Source organism: Embiotoca jacksoni, unplaced genomic scaffold, assembly GCF_022577435.1.
Source record: "Embiotoca jacksoni isolate LCO1_2020_lvr unplaced genomic scaffold, fEmbJac1.0.p SCAF_22, whole genome shotgun sequence".
In the NCBI taxonomy this organism is placed as follows: Eukaryota; Metazoa; Chordata; class Actinopteri; family Embiotocidae; genus Embiotoca; species Embiotoca jacksoni.
The window spans coordinates 7,709,088-7,732,569 of record NW_027185363.1 but is presented as its reverse complement, the minus strand read 5'-3'; the positions used below and the strand labels follow the sequence as shown (position 1 = coordinate 7,732,569).

Genomic DNA, 23,482 nt, shown 5'->3' with positions numbered 1-23,482 from the left:
GATCGCATTTTAAAGCAAATGAGTCTGAAACATTATGACTGAAGATGACTGATTAAGCTACTAGCATTGCTGGCTACAAGTTAGTAACTTGCCTCTGCTTAACTCCATATGAAAGTACAGACCAATGCAGCAGAAGTTACAATGAGGTTCGAAGTTCATCTGTGACTGCAAACATTTGAGAATATACAGCTTGAAAACAACAGTAACTGAAGCTTTAGAAAACACCTGAAGTCGAGCTGACACCTAGAAAATCTGGACGAACCACACATAAAGAATATCTCTGCCAACTTGCACAAAATATTTGTCTTAGACCAGTAGGAATTATACCTTATGATTGAATAAATACACTGGACAACACACTGAACAACTAGGAAAACAAACTCGGAGTTTTTACTGGTTGTATTTTGGGTTATCGCCCTGAAAAGGCCAAAACATGAGGAAAAAAGCTCAGACTTTGGCTGAGATCGTGGATAGAGATGTAAAGTCTGCAGAGGGAACTCAAGGTCAATCAACAACTGAGTCAACCTGACTAAGGTCATGTAAACCTACTTATTTACCGCTCTGTCTCGCCCCACCGAAACACAAATGATGTTATTGGTCACTGATGTCAGTCATATATCAAACGGATCAAATCAACTCAACCTTCTCAGTCATTTAAGGTCAACAGACATCAAAAGGTTTGTGTTTTAACCAGCTACCTCTGGAGAGCTACAACCAACTGTTACAAACTACATGTGAAGAGTTAAAGCTGCATAAGAGCACCAAATAAATCCTTCCAGTTGAGAATTGACCCACATCAGGCAGTTATACCTGCCATCTGTTTCTGATTAAGGTTATGATATTCAGAGCGATCAATTTCATTTCTGTCCAGCACTGTCTAAAAGGTGCACAAATTATTACTTTAATCCATTATATTAATGATTGGGTATTCCTTCTCAGTCAATTATTACTGCAATAGACAGTGTAGCTAAGGGTCCAAGGTGTTTTATAGCTGAAGACACCTCTGAAACTTCTAATTAACAATCCAATTGGCTTTAAACATGAAATTACAATGAAAACCAATCTCCAGAAGAAATGGGATCAAAACCGAGTTAAAACCCCTTTTAAACCCGACGCATTCAAACACCGTTTGGTTGGCAGAAAGTTTCCTACAATGGATTTGATTTAATATCTTTGTTTTGGATTTAGGATCAGAACTGGTTTGATCATAAGAGGATTAGAGCGAATTAGTTCATCTTTGTAGTAGAACCTTCTTTCGAGCCACATGCTGAGAGATTCTACACAGTTCAATATTGTGCTCAGCTTGGAAGCCGAAGCTACACACAGCATCATATTTACTGTACTGGGCTGATTTAAAGCACTTCTGATAAAACTGCAATCCATCTCCCGCTGTGTTGTGCTGCTTTGCTTCGTCATCTGTCCGCTTGTAGTGTACCGCCAACAAGTAAAATCCTTGAATAATATGCAAAGGGCCCTCAGTGATATGATGTGACCTCAGGTCATAATTAAAGCCCAACAGAAGCTGCCCTCCATTCTGCTGAGTTCTAAAGGTCATGCATATGATGGGGGGGGACAAATATTTTTAAAAAGCAGGACCGTGGAGGAAAATGGCAATATCCCACTGAGCAGCCTGTAACCTCCTTCTCCCCGGTGCATATTCACCACAAATTAAGATACTTTAGAAGAATGTACAGTACATGGTACTGATGGCTCAGGGAAATGGGACGATTGTACGGCGAGGAAGTCTTATTCTCTCATTAACTTGAAATGTTTCTTATTAATTACAGCTAAAACTGCTGTTTGATTCAAGTTCACACCATCAAAAAACTTAAATAACACCTATTTGACATTAATATTTAGAATTGTTCTTGAATTAAATGGTTATTAGGTGGTTAAGGTGAGTGAAATTTAAGTTGTCTTTCAAAGTGCCCTAAAGGTTTGTGCGTTTGCAAGGTTATGAGCATTAATTCAGTCTGAATTTTTGCCTTGAGCACCATTTATTGTGCTTTTATGCAACCACTGAAAGGATGTACAATATTAAACTTTCCTCCCAGGAGCTAAATCATTTGTGAAAAAGTCTAGACAGCAATATGTCACTGATCCATTGAAAACAAGGTAAATCTTCAGTTTGCCTTTAAAGGGGAAAAAAAAAAAAAAATCTCTTTACAGGAAATGAAACACTGAATCAGTAATAATGTTTGGCATTAGTGACTCTGGAAAAATGAGGCATTGTTCAAAAAATGATTTATATCCTCTGGATGCACATGTAATTGTGATCATTTCATGTTAAATCTTTCCCCAAAATTTACAGTAATATTTAATATGAAAGCAATTCGTTTTGATCTTGTCTATTCCTGGATGGAAAATGCAAATCGTATTGTCTTACTGTTCTTACTGCAACATTAACAACATACCCAGACATGCAACAGAGAGAAATGCATGCACTCATGTCCATGCCTGTTTAGGAGTATATCAAGGTCTTAAATATCCAATGAAATGGGCTCCTAGAACTTCCTAGAAAACTATTAAGAAAGAACATCTTTCAGGGATGACTACTGAAATCTTGCACTGGTAGATGCAACTAATGAGTCAAACTGATAAAAACTTTAAAATCCCACCTTTTCTTATTAAGTCGGACACCCTTTTCTCGTGGATTGTGTTTTCCTAAACTATGGTTAAAAAATAAATCCATTTCCACAACTTGAATGTTCGCATGATTCTTATGTGATGGATAGAGTAAATATTACACCCCAGGAGAGAACGGTGTTTTCACATTGCTGCTAAAGACAGGTATGCTTGTTACAGTTGTTGCAGGTGCAGGTTGTCCCAGTGGTAATCAACTCAAAGGACCTTTGCGACCCGGGGATGTGCTGACCGAAGTGTTATAACCAGAGTAAGGTTAATGCAAGAGACAAATCTATTATTTTTGCTTGACATCTATTTAAAATTCTGCTAACACAGCAGGAGTATTGACATCAGGCTTATGTTTATGAACACTGTAATTTCTAGGTTTATAGACTGCACACCAGATAATGAATAACCGATGGATGCCAATAGGCTTAATTCAAATCTAAGTAGAATATACAATATTTTCTCTTCATTAGCTTAATCGCTTGTTAAAAGACAAATGGACTCGTCGTACTGTATGGTGGTTATTTAGGCTCTGTGAGGTCTCCCTCCAGCTTGGCAATCCATCATGCGGGAGGACGAGGAAGAATAGCCATGATTCCCTGAATTACCTCCTCCTTCTCCTCCTCCTACACACACACACACACACACACACACACACACACACACACACACACACACACATACCCACATTCCCCTGAGTCATCAGCGGGCACCACAGTCTCTGGGAGATGCCAGGTGGTGGAGAGTGAAGGAAAAAGTCCAGAGGAGGAATGACAGGGAACAGGGAGAGAGCGTACACAGAGAAATGTACAGAATGAGGGAAACAGGCAGGAGCAGAGGAAAAACAAAGGCAGAAGGGAGAGCGGAGAAACAGAAGCCTATGAAAAACATTCAGGGCTCAAATCTTGCTTGTTTAGTCGCAACACGCAAACGGAAAAAAAAAAAAAAAAAAAAAAAATCGTCGAAGGTTTCTGAAATAAACATCCTTCCACAAATCTGCACGCAGAGCTTATGCTCTTAATACATGTGAAGTGTCGGGTAACATTACATTTCAGCCTGCAGCATGACTTCATGAACTACAAGGTGAGGGGAATGGTTGAGGTGCTCGCCCTGACTTAATCCCCATTAGCTCTGTCGCACTTCCACGCGGGTGGTGAGTCTAAAACCGCCGAGCTGTGGCTTTCCAGCATGTGCATGTAGGCATATTATGCTTGGGAACAAATTTTGAATGAATTCGTTCGCTAAAGTACAGTAATGAACGTCATCTCAACAAACACAGAAGGAAGTTTGTACTTGAAAGTACTGCTTTCGAAATACCCCATTTCTTTGAGAAATTCAGACTGCAGGGGCAACACATTGGAGCGAGCTAAATGCTTGTCTCCATTTCCTTCATCAAACACGGCAGAGCTGATATGAAGAGGAGGAAGAGTATCTACATACATCCAATGTTAACAGCAAGGGGAGATATATATAAATATAAAAAATAAAATATTTCAAATAATCCTTACACAGTTAAAAACCACAGTTAGCCCGACTGGAAATACAGAGCTAGTCCATTCAAGACACACTACATTTACACTGCAGAGGTTGAAAAACCAAGTAACAACCACGGGCTGCATATTAAAGTGGACGTGGTTTCCGGATCTGACAAGTGAGGCCAATGCAGAAGTGCCTCAAAGTGTAATACCACCGAGGAACCACTATCTTAGTCAGATTGAGTGAGATCGACTGCTCACTCCTCCCCAGCTCGTCCAAATATGGTCACTTTCTGGATCTAAAATATCAAGATAGCAACAACCGAAATGCCAAACTCTTAAAAAAAAACGGCAGTTCACAAGCCAATGGCTTATGTCATGGTTGGTTATTGCTTGGTAACAACCCATCCGTCCACCCCGACCCCCTGTTGTGGCTCTATAATTACATTATTAGCGATGTTACATCACTTCCTCCTCTGCTGCTGTCATGACTATTCCAGCCACCAGAGGGTGCTGGTGGACGATAAAACATTGCATTGTAACAAGCTGCTCACCAAAGCAACGTATGGGGTTATTTTTTTTATGGATCAACAGTCTCCATGAATGGTGCTTCATCTTTTTCGAATCACAATAACAAAATTTGCTCTGTTGTATCAATACCATTTCGTAAACAGGCCATGGTCTCTGTCTATAACCATGATTGGTTAGTGTGTTTACATCACTGCACAGCTGTACACCCACACACACACAGTCAGAGTGGAAGGTTAGGTGTATTTCAGTAGCAATACACAACAAGGAACCCTGAGACCTGTGATTTCCCTGCAGATGATGTATTCTTTTTAAAGCCACAGAAATGTATTGGAAATACATAATTCAGTGTCTTTTACGAGCACCAGCTTTGACTAGCTGTAGGGTAGCTGGCAACCTATCATGAGGTCTAATTTATGTATTAGTGACTATGTATTGGAAACTGATGCAACAAATGCAAAGCTTTACCAGGGGAGGCTTGTTTGAGCTCCATTGGTATTTAGAAAATTATACAATTACAGAGCTGTTAAGCAGTATAGTTACTAAATGGAACGGAAAGGTTAAAGCCCAGACCTCTTTAATGTAATGTTATTTCACTGTCAGACTAGATCATTTGGGGTTGTCTAAAATATTAATATGCATCAGATGATAGTCAAACATCTTGTAGGGATTTCTTGATGTTCAAAATCCTTTGAAATTATTTTTCCAGCTTGAGTTTGGTTTACATGGATGAGTATCCCAGTTATAATTGGATTTTTGAAGTCAATATTCCCACTCAAAGTCAAAAGTCAAATTCCCTGATGTTTCTCTGACTTTCACTAACTAAAATTTTTTATTTCCATGATTGAAATCAACAGAATTACCCATGTTATTTTATTCACAACATTCTCAGAGCTTTATTTACTAGCTAAGATGTTTTCAGTTACCTTAAGTTGTTTTTTTTAACTGCTTAGCAGCAGAAACACACTTCATGACAACACATTACATTTTGATAAATGACAACTAAAATTTAAACATGCTACAAACAAAATTCCAAGACATCAAAGACATTAAATTCATGACTTGGCCCAAAAATATGACCAAATCCCCTGACTTTCCATGTCTGGAATAGACTTTTTATGATTTCCAAGCCACGCTTGCTGGAGCACTTGGGAGAAAAACACAGATACTGTTGCATTTATTATCCAGGTTTCTAAATTCTGCTTATAGGCAGGACTCAGCCAAGTGATGAAACCAAAAACCTCAAAAAATGGCAGCTCTGGGAGTGTCTCACTTTTGGAGCGATGAAGAAAGGGAATGTGTTGTTAACATCACAAGTGCCTGCACAACTAGCATGCAATGGTCAATAAATGGGATTCTGGTATATGGCTGTGCAACATGTAAATATCTCAAATAACAACTGGGAAACTCATATCCATGAAAACACACCAAGCTTAAAGATTATTCTGAAGAAGCACAAAAAGAAGTGGAGCACTTAGCAACACTTCAATATCAGTCTGACAAGACACAACCAGTTTCGAGCTCTCACGTTCATTCTAAATTGTACAATTATGTTTAAGTTACATGTCACTGTGAACACTATGTTTTTCCATTTTATTTTCTTATCTGGTTGCGAGATTCAGATTTGTGTGGATTTCTAAAATGTCCTCTAACTTGATGGACACTTTGATTTTATGTCTACATGCTGCATTGCCCCTTCACACCCACTGTGCATAATTTGTTCAAGGTAGAGCGGAGGACAAAGAGCATCATACAGTAAATAGCATTCAGCCTGTTGGAAATAAGATTCTGGAGACTCAATTAAAAAGTAAATACAAAATAATCACATTATATATTAATCTGTATTTTTTAAACATCTGATATTTTCTCAGGTCCTGGCAGGATTAAAGAGTATAGCTTCAAGAGCCCAGTGAATTCAGTGATGCATAAAATAAACTTCTCCAATCTGTGAAATTGGTGCTTTCGATTACAACTTCCATCTCCCACCAGAGTTTAGTTTAACACTTGACTTTGGCTGCAAGATCTGATTAAAAATTTAAAAACCTTGACGGTACTTTTACATTTGGTGTGGAAATTAGGGTTATTCTTTAAAATCTCACATGAATTGTGTCCCTGCTCAGGCTCTTATCACAAAAGACTCTAACAAAAAACTCAGAAATAACAACACACATCCACCTTGAACAACCCTAATTTTGTCTTTTACTTAGCTTTCCCTATTTGTTTCTTGGAAATGAAATTCTGACTCTGACTTTTCAAAACCATGCCACTGACAGAGGTAAGATGCAGATTAACTGGGGGGAAGAAAAAAAAAAGAGACAGATCGGTGTCTTTCACTGAGCGAAGGTCATGTCAGATATCTTGACAACTTGCTCTTCTCTCCAAACACCAAGTACAATCTCCCTCTTTGTTACATTTTTCAAAAGGAAGCTTTCGCTGTGCCGCAGCTCCGAGCACAACAGGCCTCTCCTGCTGAGACCTTGAGAAGAACAATATCAGATCCATTTTGCCAGATCAATATGTATTATTTTTAAAGACGTGTTAGCTGCTATTGACAGAGATTTTTTTTTTCTCACAGATTTAATATGGTGCTTCATTCGCTCTCATATTCTCCTGGGTACCCTCATCAAGATGTTGAATGCCTTTCTCATTTCACACAGATCCTCTGACTACTGGGCTGACACAAATAAAAAGATAAACAAGTTGAAGGTCAGGCAGCTCCGAGGGATGGGTTTATAGTATATTGCCTGATATAACAGCAGCCATCCCACCGCATCCCATGGCCCATCATGTGGCCGCTACATTATTAACCACTTAAACATCCATCATCAACAATGGAAACAGCACTGTCCTTGATGTCGAAATACAACTGCAAACTTATTTCCAAACTGTTCAGCAACTCACAGGGACGAAGGAGGAAGAAGAAGAGCATGAAAGATGTGTAACCTTTCAGAAAATTGGTTTAACGCTTTGCTGGTGCGCTCATTTTTGGCACAAACACCAGGATAATCGTTTATGCATGCGAGCACAGGTTTATATTTGCTGTTTTCCTATACTTTAAGGGACAATAGGTGATGAGAATACCAGAAACGTGATAAAAGTGATCAAGATAGCTAACATGTTTACAACTTGTCTATAACTATGTGCAAAAGAGCAAACTTCATACACTCAGTTGTAAAAGGGTAGGATAAAGTTGAGTTTTGTTTGAAAAAAAAAGGAACGTTTTAATTAATTACACGTGAAACAATTAAAAGGCACATTTTTTTTTTACTTAAATCAAATTGTCTGCCAACTAGTGTTTTATTTTGCCATATAAGATGTTGTTGTTGTGCTCCCAGATCTCAGAAATGACTTTGGTGAAAACAGTTTCTTAAAAATTTTAAGAAATAATTGCAAAAACCCCAAAAATAAGACTGAAATTGCAATAAAGTGGCATATTATCTTCACAAACCGCAGAAGGTATATGATCGTAAACATACACTCAAAACCAGAAAGAAATATGGAGCCTCCTCGTTTATCTTAATTGCAATATGTTTACCATAAAAACGAAACTACTCAATACATTTGTCAAAATCTATTTCATATGCAGAGTAGAGCTTCATTTGCTTCGGGGCTCTTTCTATGGTGAAGTATAGTAATCAATATCACATGTTGGCAAATTATCTCAAACATAATAAAGCCTGCTGTAAGGAGTGTTTTCCTGTATTTATATGACATACTTTTTTTAGTGTGTTCCACTGTAGAAAAAGCAGCTTCTAATCTACTAATGCAAATATATTCATGGTAAATAGCTCCATTTGTTACTGGTACAAATGCATCAAGGAAAAAAAATGCACTTGCTCACATTGTTCTCTGTTGTGTCCTTATAAGACTCATCTGGAATGCTAAAGCACAACACTGTTACGCAGATGTATGTGATGGGGTTTGCAGAATTTTTTGTGCCCGAGAACTTACACACACACACACACACACACACACACACACACACACACACACACACACACACACACACACACACACACACACACACACACACATAAATACATCCTCTCAAGAACAGCAGCAGTCATGGCGAAGGTTTGTCTCGACATGAGAGAAAGAGGGAGGAAAAACAAAGTGCTGCTTTAATAACAGCGAGAACTGAAAATTACAGGATGTCTCATTTATCCCGACGCTGCACAGCCATTAGGAGCAAGCGAAAAGAAATAGGAAGCATTTTGAGGCAATTTGTTTAAAAATCACTTCCAACAGTGTGGTACTTTTGTGCTTTACCACAGTATGCTTTACACAATCATCTTATCCTTGCTGGTGATTCCTAATACTGCTGACATTATTATAAGCCATCTTCAGTGAAAGCTTTTTTTTTTTTTTTACCAGCAGTGGGTTAAAACTATGAAGTGCAGCAAAGGGACAGAAGAAAACAAAAACAGGAGACAGGGAGATGACTAAATAGGGACGCTTGCCTAGATAACAAAATGCATTAAGAGTACGCAGGTTGTAGAATATCAATAATGTGTGGGTTATTCATAATGTGTCTCCAGTGCTCATTGAAAGGACCTCTGTTTCTGTCTGTTCAGTTGTGTCTCTATCAGGGGTTGGACCTGAGATCTGCATGTGCGCCTCATCCACAGTGTGTCTAGTCATTATTACGTTCAGATTCCCCATTAATATTGACTTCCTGTTCCCTGACTGAAATCAGATTGCTGCTCATGTCTCCTCGACAATAAAAGTATCATTAAACCCTTTACGGAGATGGTCTGCATTTCGGAAATGAAGTTGTTCTGTACAGTACATAAAACATAGTCAATGACAAGGCAGATTAATGCAGGATGTTACTGTTAAAGGCACAATGAAACAAAGAATAGCTTATAAATCTGAGGCCTCGCTCAGACAGACCTCAGCACTGTGGGTGAAAAACACAGCCGGCTTATTCATCGCAATGAGGCTGCTGACTTGAAGCATTTGGTTGCCAAAGCAGAGGGCTCAAACAAACAAAAAACAGAGGATCGTCTGCAAAATAGCACAACCTGGTTTGACTTTGCAGTACTTCGTCTGGCAGGGCACGACGCTGGCCAATCAAATTCCTGGTAGATCACACATGAATGAGGCGATTCTACCGTTTACATCACAATCCTCCAAAAAGAGAATCAAACTGATTGAGGCTGTGATAATAAAACAGTCCCATATAGTCATCAGACGTTGTTCAGTGTTTTTGCGTCACACACATTTAACAAGCAGTGCTGTTTTCGGTCCGCAAGGCCCACTTAAGGGTCAAAATTAACAAGCAAAACCCTGCAAAATTACACTTGCGTTTTCTTAGTTTGTAGGAACACCTACCATCCATTATCTACACACTGTTATGTATCCTTTGGAGGTTGGATCCTGTTTCTGTACACATGAAAGGATGAAAACCGGGGTACACCCACGACACTTTCCAGTCTTTTGAAGCTTCACATTCAAACATTCACACCCTTAGGCAATTTAACCGATTAACCCAAACTGTATGTCTTCAGAGGCAAACAGGATCCTCTTTCTGTTTCACTGTAGCGGCCAATCAAAGCTACCAGTTCTAAATAAGATGCACCATGTCAGGAAATCCAACATCTTTGAACTTGGCATCAAAAACAATGGACTATGTCTGAAATGATCAATAATAGTATTTGTCAAACAACAGTTACCTTTTACACGAGTACAATTTTATATTCAGCTGAAACTCAGGCAAACTTAAATATATTCAGTCACCATCATGTGGGAAGGACTGTGGATGCATTATTGATTTTCTCCCATAACCCTTATGAGCAAGAAGGAAAGAAAACATTTATTTGTCTGGTCTTTTCTTCCAAATCAGTGTGCAGTAGGGAAATGAAGGAGAGCTCCAGCCAAACAGCTTCCGTGTGAGACTGAGGTGAGCGCTGTTGGGGAACAGCGCAGCAACGAATAGGTTTGAATCAGAGTGACATTTCCAGTCCGTTTTAACGAGGGCTTGTCAAGGTGGTTAGAAGGTTTCATACAGCTGTTCTCAGCTCTCTGAATAGCAAGGTTGTCAAGTTTGGCTGTTTGGCTGACAGCTAAAGAGGAAAGTGTGAACGGTGAAGGGCTGCTGTCCAAATATAACAACACTGAGTGGACTGGAGGGGTGATTCCAGAGTTTGAGGGATGAACAAACCCCACTGACAAGTTTTAATTAGAGCTTTTGCAGATTCACTCAACCATTCACACACTAAGACAGTTTGTTTTTGGGACCACTTTACACAACAGTAATCCAACAACTCTAAAATGATCCCTCATTTAAAGAAGCCTTAGGTAAAAATTACAAACATTATTGAACTAAAAAGTCTAGAAATAGCATGGCAGTTGATCTCGAGCGTTGACACGGAATTCCTGAAGCATAGAAAAACATTATGCAAAAATGCTTTTAAGAAGAAGAGCAGCATACAGTATCGATACATGTACTGAGCATGGAGAGCCAAAGTCCTGATGCCACATGTGGACTAGTCTCTGTTCTATTAGCTTGTCAATTGATTTGCTCATTTAGCTTTTATTTCATCCCTTTTTGTGAAAACTGTTTCTGGGGTTTATTTTCCATATTCTAAGATAAACTGGCACCCACTGCAACACTTGCAATCAAAAGTTGTAACATTTGTGATAGCAAGCTCCACTAGGCCATCGCATCTCATTATGCTATTTATCCTATAATAAAGACACTTTACAGACTTTTTATGTGTATAATCTTATTCAACTTCACTCATTTGTTTGAGTGTTTAACGCATTGCTTTGGGTCACAAAGTCCCCTTTTTAATCTGCCAGGGACAGGGTTCAAAGGAGCATTAAATCCAAGTGTCTCTGAGAAACTAGTAAAGAGCTTTGGCAAGGGGTTCATCAGCGATATCAAGGACACACCATCAGTTCAGGCAACCTACCAGGAGCTCGATAAGTGCCTGAAAACTGTTGACAAGTCGGGGTCCTTTGGTAAGTATGAGGCATGGATTTAGCAGCTCAGTATTCTCCCAAGATACTCTGTCCACTGCTTGTGTCTCAGGTCCCCATCTCCTTTGGAGAGATGTTGGAAGGAAAGGTAAGTAGCTGTCTCAGAAGGTGATTGGGAGTGCTGAGAAACCTCCGCAGCATCGCCCCCTATGGTAATCAAGCAAGGCTCCAAATGCCCTTAAAGTTCCTTTGTGAAGGTGCCTCAGGCAAGAAAGCTGATGATGCACCTGCACTTGAGTGACCCAAAGGAGACCCATGCAGGCAGGAGTGGAGGTCAAGATGGAGACCCGTGGAGAAAGATAAAAGCTATCTGAACACAAGCTGTGACCTGATCAACCACAGCCGAAACACACAATCACTGCAGACATCACTGAAGATGTCTTCCTTGGCTGTAGACTAAATCATCCCTCCATCCATCAATCCGTCCATCAACGGCTGCCAGTAATAAATAGCTGGATGAACGTTGTTGGATCTTGTGTTTAAAAACAATTTATGAGTTTGTAAGGTAAGATTGTTCAAATGTTTAAAAAAAATATTTTGCGAATTCTGCAGATGACAGAGACACATCATGTATCTGTGGCTGATATGACAATATTGTTTTAGTCTGTACCTTTATGACATCCAAACTTGTCCCAGAAAAGCTGTTTTATACACCAAATATTGGTTTAAGTCTCCATGTTGTGTCCTTGCACATATTGTACTGTTTACTTTGGTGTCTATGTATGGCACTGTGTATTTATCTGATGTGCTTGCTGCAGCTCATGTTGCCCAATAGGGACAATGAGATTGACAAAAACTTCAACTGAGTATAAAAGTGAGACAAAATTCTTGAAGTAAAATGACAGTGCATCAGCGATGATATTTGTCTTTTCTGTCGCCATCTTCTGCTGTCCCAACAGCCGCATGTTAATGGACGCTTGATCGAAGCGGAGGCAAGAAAGGCACAATAAATTATGCATCGCTAAAATGCTAAAATGTGAAATCGCAGTTGCAGCAGGTTTTAAATTATGTCTGTTCATGTAAAATAAACACACAGCTTGCGTTTTGCATTTTTACTGGCAGGTGCAACACACTACTTTACAAAAAGTATGCAAATATGTAGCTATCAATCAAAGATCAACCCCTGCACTGATTTAAAACATACATTTTTAAAAATGAACACCTGCTAAATAGTAAACATGTATTTTTCATGAGGAGGGAGAAAGTCAGACTGTGCGATTTGGAAGACCCATTTTTTTTTTTTTTTGCTATACAAAGTAGGACGATTAGAGAAAAGACATTTTCCATGAAATGGTTCAAGACAACCCTGAAGCATTGTAGTGTCCAGATGATCAAAAGTTAGAATGGTTATTTAATCTTAATACACCTGGAAAAAAAAACACAATTATTTCGTCTATCTTTCGACAGAAGCCCATTGCGGTCATAAAGGAAAGAAATTCACAGACTCCACCTCTTGTAAATATCACTCACAGAAAAGATAATGAAAATGAGCTTGATTTTTAGAAAATGTCACGTGAATAATATGTATATTGTTGCCAAGGAGATAAACTGTGGGTTGAAGATATGAATGTAAAATTCTTTGGGTTTGTTTTATTTTTTCCTTTAGACTCTTTTTGTAGTATTGATTGGAAAAATGAGGATGGACATTGCTGTATCCATTGTCTGTATTAAAACTCATATTTAAATGTTCATGTATCCGTTTATTCTGTCTTTTTTATAAATATTGTATATCAAAATAAGACGACTTAAAAAAAAGAGGCAGAATGGTCTTTGAGTTGTATATCAGAGCAATCTCAGTCAAGAATACACAACATATAAAACACTACTCCAGTCTTATCAAAACACGTTCAGTGCAGTGTATTATGGATGTTTTAACATTGGCTGTGTTGGGGTAGAACCACTAAAAACTACAAGATTAACTTTCTGACCTACTAGATATACTGTACATCTGTCTCAGAGCCTGATGGTTGATTGTTCTTGCAATGAATCAGGCATCGAGACTTCTACATCAGATGAAAAGCGATGTGGAAATTCAGCCGGATTGTAAAATTTGCCTCGGTGAAAAATTCTGTTTTTAAATAGAGTTGAATTCTTACAGTTTCAGTCCAACTTAAGGTCATTTTAGAAGTTATTCTTTTGAACTGAAAAAAAGTCAGTTTGTTTTGTTGTTGTTGTTGTTGTTGTTTCACGATGATCCCGTGTTGGTGTTAATGGATCTCTGGACCTGAAGTCATTTAAACGTCCCACATGTTGTTACTTTTATGTATTTAATTAGTTCTCTGAAAAGAGAACTAAAGGAGAGGGGAGGAGAAGTTCGCAGGTAAATCCATAATGCATGACAGTGCCTGCTTGTGCAATCACACCGGGCACTTTTCACCTGGGACTTAATAAGAGCACAGAGCGAATGAGAACATTATTTTACTGTACAGTTACTCTACAAATCAGTAGCAGCGCTCCAGCAAACACATGCTGTTGCTGGGGGACTGAGGTGGAGCAGGAAAAGGAACAGAGTTGTTGCTCATCAGATCAATATCCTATTCCACGGTCAACAGCGCACAAACTCCCTCATTTTGACTTTTTTTCAGTTTTAACATTTTCAATTTCTGGAAGCAGAAGACAGACGGTGCATTAACCATGCACGGAGCAGAGCGGCGGCTGAAGGGAATGAGACCGAAATGGAGACTGAAAGACAGAACAAAACCACACGTCTGCACAGCTTTTTTCTTATTCTAGGTCTGAATATTTCACCCAATTCTGCCACCTTTCCAAGTAGATAAGAACATAATAATTTATAATTTAATGGATTAGGTTTTGTCACATCAATCACAATAATACAAATTGATAATACAAAGTAAAGATAAAGAGTTTTATGGAGTGAATATTCTTTTTTGGATGGCTGTGTGGATTTTTTTTATATTACCTTCCTTTTTATATATCCACCAAAAACTGGTTGCAATACTCAAACACGACGGCTTTGCTGTGTGGTCAATAATGTTTTGCACCATGGCAGTGTGATGCTCCTTTAGTGATCTTCTTCACATTAGCAGGTGTCTTTTAATGGATCTAAGAAGTCGGTAAAAAAAGTGTTTGAAAATTTCGGAACATTTTTTGCTACTGCTGATAATTTGTGTTGTTGGACTTCCAGTGGAATAGATGATGATATGATCACATTGTGCTGGTGTGTAACAAATAACTGTTGTCCAAATGAATGATTTTAAGCAAACAATAAAAAACAACAAAATTAGACATTTTTTGTTGAACACTTGTTTTATGGGATTTTGTGTACATTTGCCATATCGTGAGCAATAGAAATATTTTACAAATGTTCTTAAAAACATGACAAACATGAAATGATGTTGGTCATTTGTCCTTGAATTATTATAATAAATGTTATTTTAAAAGGTAATCTAAAGAAAAAAAAATTTGATATGAATATATTGAAAAGCATAATTGATGATTATGGATAAGTTCCTTTAAAGTAAAATGTTGACAGCGCTGCCGTTTGGTCTCTCGAAATTTGATGAAACTCCAACAACAAACAAAGATCAACCAGTGAAAATCCACAGGCACACACTCGCTGAGTGTCTGGCCAATGAACTGGCAGGTCTGCCTTAATGTGATCTTCACCATAAAGCCCAAACAGACAGACAGAAACACACAAAGCTTAATCCCTCCTGATCCTTTGGTGCCCACTCAGAGCCGGACACTGCTGGAGCCGAAATTAAGACATGACTGCGAAGAACCGTGTGACCGGAATCAACGACACAAACTGAGACTCGAGCCAGATGCAGAGGAGTTACTGGAAAGTCAGAGTGAGTGTGTGAGTGTGTGTGTGTGTGTGTGTGTGTGTGTGTGTGTGTGTGTGTGTGTGTGTGTGTGTGTGTGTGTGTGTGTGTGTGTGTGTGTGTGTGTGTGTGTGTGAGAGAGCAGCTTGGAAGGGTAGCAGAAGGAGAAAGGGGGGAAGCGGGTCATATCTTGGTGGATTAGTGAAGCAAGGCGCCCTGCGGAAGCTTACAGTTCTGCGTGTTGAAACCAGATGTCAGTATGTTGCATTTTATCCTGCTTTCCTTTTTGTCCCCTCAATTTTCCGCCATAGTTAAAATGCCACAAAAATGGAGATTAAGACTACTTTATAAAAGCACCTCACAATATTGGAGTTTGTCAGAAGAGACTAAGCAGTGCGTTTTACTTAAGCAATTTAAAATATGAATATTTTCTATAATGCTTTATGGAGCGCACATTATTTCATTAATTCTCAATGGAGAGGGTTGTAGATGCTTCTGAAGAAGACCAATATATATTTACTCTGGTACTTTACTTGAGTACAATCTTAAGGTACTTTAACATTACTTTTTTGCATTTTATGCTACTCTCCCAGAACATTTGAAAGAAAAATATACTTTGTATGCCACAGGTGTAGTTACTCCTGCATGAAACTTTACTTTTAAGCCAGAAACTCTCATCCACTTTGTCACAAAACTGGAGTAGTTAAAGCCACTTTTTAGATGTCTATGAACTGTTAGCAATTAAATAGAAGTAAAAGTATTACATTTCACACAGAAAAGGCCAAAGTATTTGCACATAGTTGTGCAGCAGAACTTTACATCTTCCTCCCCATACGTAATAAATAATCTCAACCCATCAAGATTTACTTTGTGAGCTTTTGAAGGGTACCTGACGCCAAGATTAGGAACCACTAGACTAACTGTATATAAAGTAGTTAAACTATACGAACTAGATGCAACATTAAAAGGAGTTTACACATTGTTGCATCTGTATAAACAATCGAATAGAACTATGTGCAGAACAAGTACTTTACGTGTGATACTTCTAAGTACTTCTAAGTAAGTGATAATAGTTCCTTTTACTTCAGTAGGATTTTGAATACAGGACCATTACTTGGAGTATGTTTACAGAGTTGTTTCTTCGCAATGGAAAAAAGGATCTGTGTTTACTGCAGATATCAGGAAAGAAACAAGAAAATGCAGTATATTATGTGATTTTGGCCTTCTGGACTTTTTCCTAAAGCTGCAGAGAATTACACGTTATAAATCAATACTGATAACCAGCTTTTGATTCACCTCGAGCTCTGATAAACAAAAGTTCAAACAGCAGATGGCTCTTCCTCCTTCATAACTTCTGTCGCTCACCTCTCTCCCTCCAACTCTCTCTTCTTTCTCACCTGCTTTTTCTTTTTGTTCTGTCCCGCTCTCTGCCACTCTCTGGGCTTTTCTCCAGTTTACACGATGAGCCGATGGCCAACAAACATTGGCCCCGGTCCCCGGCAGGCGGAGAGGACACAGAGCAGCAGGGCAGAACAGCAAGGTTGCTATATCACTTTCCGCATGATCCCTCTGCAACGCCTACTCACTGTACCTCACCGGCAGCAGCACCGCTTTTCAGAGCGAGATGATAGCTGCTCAAAAATGTCCAGTTGAGGTAAAACACGAGCTGCAGGAGGGCGCAGCAAACAGAGAAACCGCTCTCCAACCTGAAGTAATAGAAAGTAAATGACCTCTGACCTGTGCCCTTATTTATAAGTATATAAAATGTTCTAAAGTCAAGCATTTCCATTCACTGAAGAAGGCTGTGGAAACATTTTTGAAAAGTTGAAAAGCAGTTTTAGATGATAGCGGATTATAAAGCAGATGTTTACATATTTAACAATATATCGACTAATAAAGTCAAGAATTTCCACGCTCAAATTTTTCGAAGTGAAAATGAAATATTACGAAAGACTTTATTCTACAAAGTGTCTTCCTTCAGCTGCTCTTAATGCCATACAGTGAAATTAATTTCAGTCACGAGGTTGAAACACTCAAAACAAACAAAATAATGATCAAAATATTTATACTAGAGCCCATCCGATACTGGATTTAGTTTTTAGGCCAATAGTGATTTATGAGAGTTTTAAAATTGAAATTAATCCAATTAAATAATAACTAACAGTGTCCAAGATACGTACTGTACTTTTAGCAGGTCTGCTTACAAACAAAAAATAAACTCTCAGTTGCTTGTTTATTTGGTGCAATATTAAATCCAACAGCCCTGCCTTAAATCCTACCACCATGAATGTGATGTGATTTGGTTGAAACTGTCTCTGAGAGGTGTTGATTCAATTGTTTGATCATGTTGGAGGCTGCAGTTTTTGGTGCTGTTGAACTGTATGATGTTATGTTTCTGTAATTCAGCCTGCCCTCGCTCCTATCCAAAACAGTTTTAACAAAAACAAACATCCATGCAGGTCGGCTTTACTGCAGGACTGCATTATTTTAGCAAGGTGCACTTAATGGACTGACAACCGAGTCCACAAAATATGCTCATGGTGATGAATCTAAGGTGTGCCAAATAAAGCATTAATGAATTAGTTGGGCTTCATATGATATACAAACTGTATAGAGAAAATCACAACAGACAGCACAGCATTCATGTTTCCCACTGATTTATGTATGGCTGTAGCTAAATCTATGGCTCTTACTGTATCAGGTTTACGGTTCATATTGGTAAGCAATAATCTTTTCAACCGTCGTCAATATCGAGCCGCCTGTGTAGCCTTTAATATACTTTGATGGAGATCCAAGGGTGAGCCTGGGTGGGAAAGACTGACATTCATGCATTTGTGTCCCAGTGTGAGCGTGTGTGTCTAAAGTGCAGGCACCCATTTTTTTGTCCATGTCCAACGAGCCTTTCTTTTTACAAAATGCCTGTTTTGACACAAAGGACATAACAGTCTTAGTCCGTTATCTAGAATTATCACCCTTCCACCCGAAAACACACACACACACACACACACACACACACACACATACACACCACACCTCTGGCTCCCTTCAGTGACACAGTGTTAAAAGGTTCCAGGCTACTTTCACTCATTTCACACTTGAACGAACACGATAGAAAAAGTGCTCTCCACCGTCCTCCTAGAAAGTGACGGCGGGTGTAAAGGTTTAATCACCCATCGTATCAGACACATCAGGCCCTCTTATCGTGAAAAATCTCACCTCTGTCGCTCTGATTCGGTTCTTTGAAATCCGCCTGCTTGTCCGAACCGTTTTTGCGTCTACCTCTTTCCTCTGTTCTCGTGACTTCCCGTCAGCTTGTCTGGAATCTGAGTATTCACGAGTCCTGACCGAACGCTTGAAAATAAATCCAGAGAGGTTTGACGACAAAATGTAAAAGAAAATAGAATATTTTTTTTGTTATATATCACTTTATCTAGTTTTGTTTGTCAGGAAAGACTTTGGGAGGCCTCAAAGTAAAAAGATTGGGAGCACTTCATTATTTGAAAATCAGGTCAAGTTTCTAAATAGCTAACTCATCAGCTGCCAGTAAAAACATTGGCTAAGTGGCATCACTGCACATGTTTTAAATTTGGCCAAAGTTTATTTCTAAGATTTAAAAAAAAAAAGAGATCTGGAGATGTATATTCATTAGCAGCACCGAAACTGAGAGCTTACAGCTAAATGGTGCAATTAAAATGCATTTTACTTTTTTTTTTTTTTTTTTTTTTGAGCAACTGCTGAATACATTTTTTTACCTCAGGATGCCTTTTGTAACCAATTAGTATAAAATGCAAATTTTAGTCAAAGCAATTAAAATTGGAAAAATGTTTCTTTTCACAGGTTTGAAGATTGACTCTGTCATGTGGCGGTGAAGTCCTGAGCATACCTGCAGCAGTGGTGTTTAACTCAGTGGTGGTCTTTGGAAGAGTTTAAAATTAATTAAACAACAGGATGTAGAAATTAACCCCACGACACAAGCTGGTTGTACAAACTGGCATTATCTCAACAAGTTGAAATACATATTAAATAAAAAAAATACATGAAAGTATTTTCCACTTCAAATCCACTCTGAACCTGAAGTCATAGAGGGAAGAAAATCTAGATGTTTTCACAGATAATAAGAATCAGAGTCTATTTGAAGGGCAGGTTAAAGTGTTGAAGATTTAATTCAATTCAATTTTATTTATATCGCGCCAAATCACAACACGTTATTTCATGGCACTGAACACATTTAAGTCCTTACAGCAGAACTTTACAATATATCGACAATATATAGACGCTACTGATGTAAAAATTGTACACCTTGTAATGTGACATTACATCAGTTTGTTGGACGACAGAAGATCCACAGTGATGGCGGATTGCTTGTTTGGGTTTAACTTCACTGAAAAAAGGTCCTTGAGCAAGGCACTAAATACATTTTTGCGCCAAGGCTGACTCTTTAACTAAAGCTGATGTCCTAGTAAACAAGACAATGGCAGTTAATCATTAAAATAACAGGCTGAAAGTCTGTCAGAATGTATAATATCTCTTTAAATCACATCTCAAAACCTTTTTAAAAAGAACAAGCCTTTGATTAATGTTCCTAATTCCAATATGATTTATGCATGTTGTTTGTTTTTATTTGATTGTTGGGGATTTTATTATAATTCATCGATTTTAGTCCATTGTTTTATTTTGCTTTTTGATAGGCGCTCCACAAAGTGTACTGTTAATGTCACTATTGTTATTATTATTCATGGCATTTTCCATGAACATCTCCAATGTTTGAGTTGTTCAGAGACGAGTGGAAAACAGAGAGGGCATGAATGTAACATCGTAAGTCACAAGTCAGATTTAAACTACATGGTATGTACAAGGTCTGGTCTGCAGGGGGAGTGATTAAGGCGTTACGCGAGAACCACAGGGGAGCGAAAGGGCAGAAAGGAGAGCTCATTACCCATAATGTAGAAGAAGAGGGACTCTCGGCCAGCGCAGCACAGAAAACTCTCACAACGGTTCTTAAAATGCTGGTGTTGAGTTGAGTGTAGTGGAAGTAAATAAGTTGCAGATTTACTCTGCAGGAGGGTTCTTTTGGGGTTTTAAGAGGGAGTCAATGAAGAGACAGGAGAGGAGGGAGGGCAGCTTTCAGGGGACTTGTTCTCAATGTCAGCAGCTAGTTATAAACATTGTTCCACTGTATTAATTAATTAAAATACCAGACAATGGCTGCAGTGTTCTGATTATTCTTTCACAACACGTCAAGCTGAACATGACCTCACCAATTTAATGTAATTTGAGTTTAGAAGATGATAATTCCTTCAGCTTGTTACTTTATTTGTATCACTGTTTATCACAACAGTTTCATGATATACAGTTTAGTGATGATTTGATTGATGATTTTCTCAATTTGAAGATTTCAACTTTTGATGCAGTAAATTCAAGAATTAGTCCATTAACTGATGAAAGACATTTGACAACAATTTAGATAATTAATTGACTATTGTCATTTTTCAAGCAAAACTTGAAAAACGCCAGAGTTCGCAGATGCTCTGTGTTTTGGGATTTGGATTGTCTTATTAGAAAAAGAAGAGCGACTTGAAAAGGCCTTGTGGTGCCGACTAAGAGAGAGACGACCCTTGTTTGACTAGTTGTCTTTTTAGCTGACTTCAGACTTTCTATTAAAAAAAAGTAGTAACAAGACTTAAACAAGAATGTCTCGTCTCGGGGAACATGTGCTGCAGCTAGCTGAGTTGATACCAACTCAGATAATTGTCCCAAACAAATGATTTTCAGCCAGATTTTCTTCTTTTAATCCTTACTATCCTTACTTTTTTTTCTCAAACACAAAATTCATCTTAAGGATTAACCTCAGCTTAGACACTGTTTAAGAAGTGATTCCTGCTCCTACTGTGCTGCATACCAGCATTCAGGCTCTAAACCGGTCTACCTGGTTGATGATGTAGATGCCGTAGTCAATCCTCTGCCGTCTCAGGATCGGGTGGAGGTAGTGCAGCCAGTACTTCAGGTGATTTTCCCTGTGACGGAACGGGATGATGATGGCCACCTAAACACCAGGGACAGTTTCAGATCATTACCTGTTTGCTTTCAATAGGAACATCTACAACACACAAAGTTTACCGAGCTTATCACACATCAATTAGTTGGAGAACCGTTTCATTGAATCAATACACAAGAGATAGTGTATGTGTATCCGGTAAAGGTGCACCAACAGAAGATGAGTGTTTGCTGGAGTCACTTCAGTAGGAAATCTCCCTCGTTATTAGCACAGTGTACATAATTCATCTCATATTGAATGAAGCAGCTAAAAACGCAGCTCTCAGTCTCGTCATACATTTGAAACGGATTCCAGGCCTACATCGTCCGGTATCTCCGCACTGTAAAGCGTGTTGTCTGAACGGTCCAAGGTTGAACTGTAACGTACCGAGAGTTCATGGTCATTTTGCATTCAGATGAAGATTGGCAGCAAACTGACCTTGGTTTTTGTACAGTTAAGCATTGTGATAGTTAAGCTGCTAGTGGAAGCACCCTGAACTCAGAGACGCATCACACAGAGGCGAAAGTCAAACCTTTAAAGCAAAGTACATCTTCTTTGTAGCCACTAAATTTGAGCTAGTGTTGACTTATAACTGCCTGAATACTCGGCCACTTTGTAGTGGACCAGCTTGGTTTGCTGTGTAACAAAAGCAGCGGAGCTTGTAGTTAGCTCAGTAGCTCATATTAGCTGTTGTTATTTGTGTGGTGACGTCAGAAGAAGGAGTGGAGTGCTGACTGCCAAAACAGAAATGAGCTAAAATGCCGTTATGGCTTAGTGCTCCTTTAAATGTGCTAAAAGCTGCCTTCCAAACAAATATTCTGTAATGATGCCTGGTTTACCTTTCTTAATTTAATCCAATACTCAGAGAAAACATGAAACCCCATGTCTGCCAGGAGTTAAATGTTGTATAAGAACCTAGTGAGTCAAAATTAAAACATATGAAGTGAAACTAACTCTAACTAACTAATTTTGACATATTCCCTTGAAGTTTTGACTCAGTAACACAGACCCATAAATGTGACTTTCACTTACAGAATTTTGAATAAATTAGTTAAAATTGTGTGATATTATTTCATAATGTGTACTTTCTCTTTCAAATGATCAATCAATAACTGAGTATGTCATAATTTATTACTTTTTCATACTTTTGACCTGCTTTTTCATATTTTTTTTTACCTAATATCACTTCATAGTGGCATGCTATTTCATCAGTAGACTCAGTTAAATATTTTTGACTTGCCCCAAAACTTAAGATTTTTATCATGCGTAACAATATTTTGTTATAAACGCACAGAAATGGGCTTCTGCTGGTAAATGTTTGCGATGGGAAATGTAGTTTATTCAAAACAAAAAAGGCAAAAGAGAGGCTTATACAGACCTTCCATCTGGGCCGGCAGTCAGGAGGCGTGTATCGGCCTCCCTCCGTCACGTTGGGGTTTTCTTTCTGCACTCGTTCCATCGTCATCTGGGAACTGAACTCGATCAACAAACGCCCCACTGTGGGACAAAAACAGGAAAGAGGAAAGAGTTAGCGAGATGAAGAGGATAAGAGAGAAGACAGAGGATAAAAAGAGAAGAGGAGGAAAGAAAACAAAAAAGATGATGGGAAGAAAGAAAGCCAAAGAGGGAGCGAGGGACAGCGAGAGAGAGCTTTTAGCTTCAAAGCAAGACTACGTGTATCAAAGCAATGTGCTCAGAAATAATGGTTTCAAGGGATACGCTGTGCATAATGCAGCATTTAATAAGATGCACAGAATTTGGAAAACATACGTTCCTAAAAAAATAAACAAAGACTTTGAAGTCAGTTCATATCAACACAACATGGAAGGTAATTATGCTGCTGCACTGATAAAGGTATGTTATATCTCCACAAATCTATCCGTCATTCCTTTGCGTACCGGCGGATCAATCCATGTGCGTGTGTGTGTGTCTGTGTGCATGAGATTGTGCGCTCAGACTAATTTCAAAGAAGGGTTCCTTTTACATCTCAGGCCTGGACGATAAATAAAGCCCCTCCTTCTGAGAAGAAGCATCATTAAAATATA

General features: G+C 38.6%; 1 protein-coding gene across 5 annotated transcripts in view; it reads right to left on the bottom strand.

Moving 5' to 3' along the window:
• Window positions 1-23,482, bottom strand: part of b4galt2 (UDP-Gal:betaGlcNAc beta 1,4- galactosyltransferase, polypeptide 2) — a 163,954-nt gene that overhangs the window by 60,599 nt on the left and 79,873 nt on the right. For all 5 annotated transcript variants that reach the window (XM_069157679.1, XM_069157676.1, XM_069157680.1 and 2 more), the window contains exons 3-4: window positions 22,816-22,934; window positions 21,330-21,446 (exon numbers count right to left, since the gene is read on the bottom strand). In XM_069157679.1, the coding sequence (XP_069013780.1) occupies window positions 21,330-21,446; window positions 22,816-22,934 (236 nt within the window). The remainder of the gene's footprint in view (window positions 1-21,329; window positions 21,447-22,815; window positions 22,935-23,482) is intronic.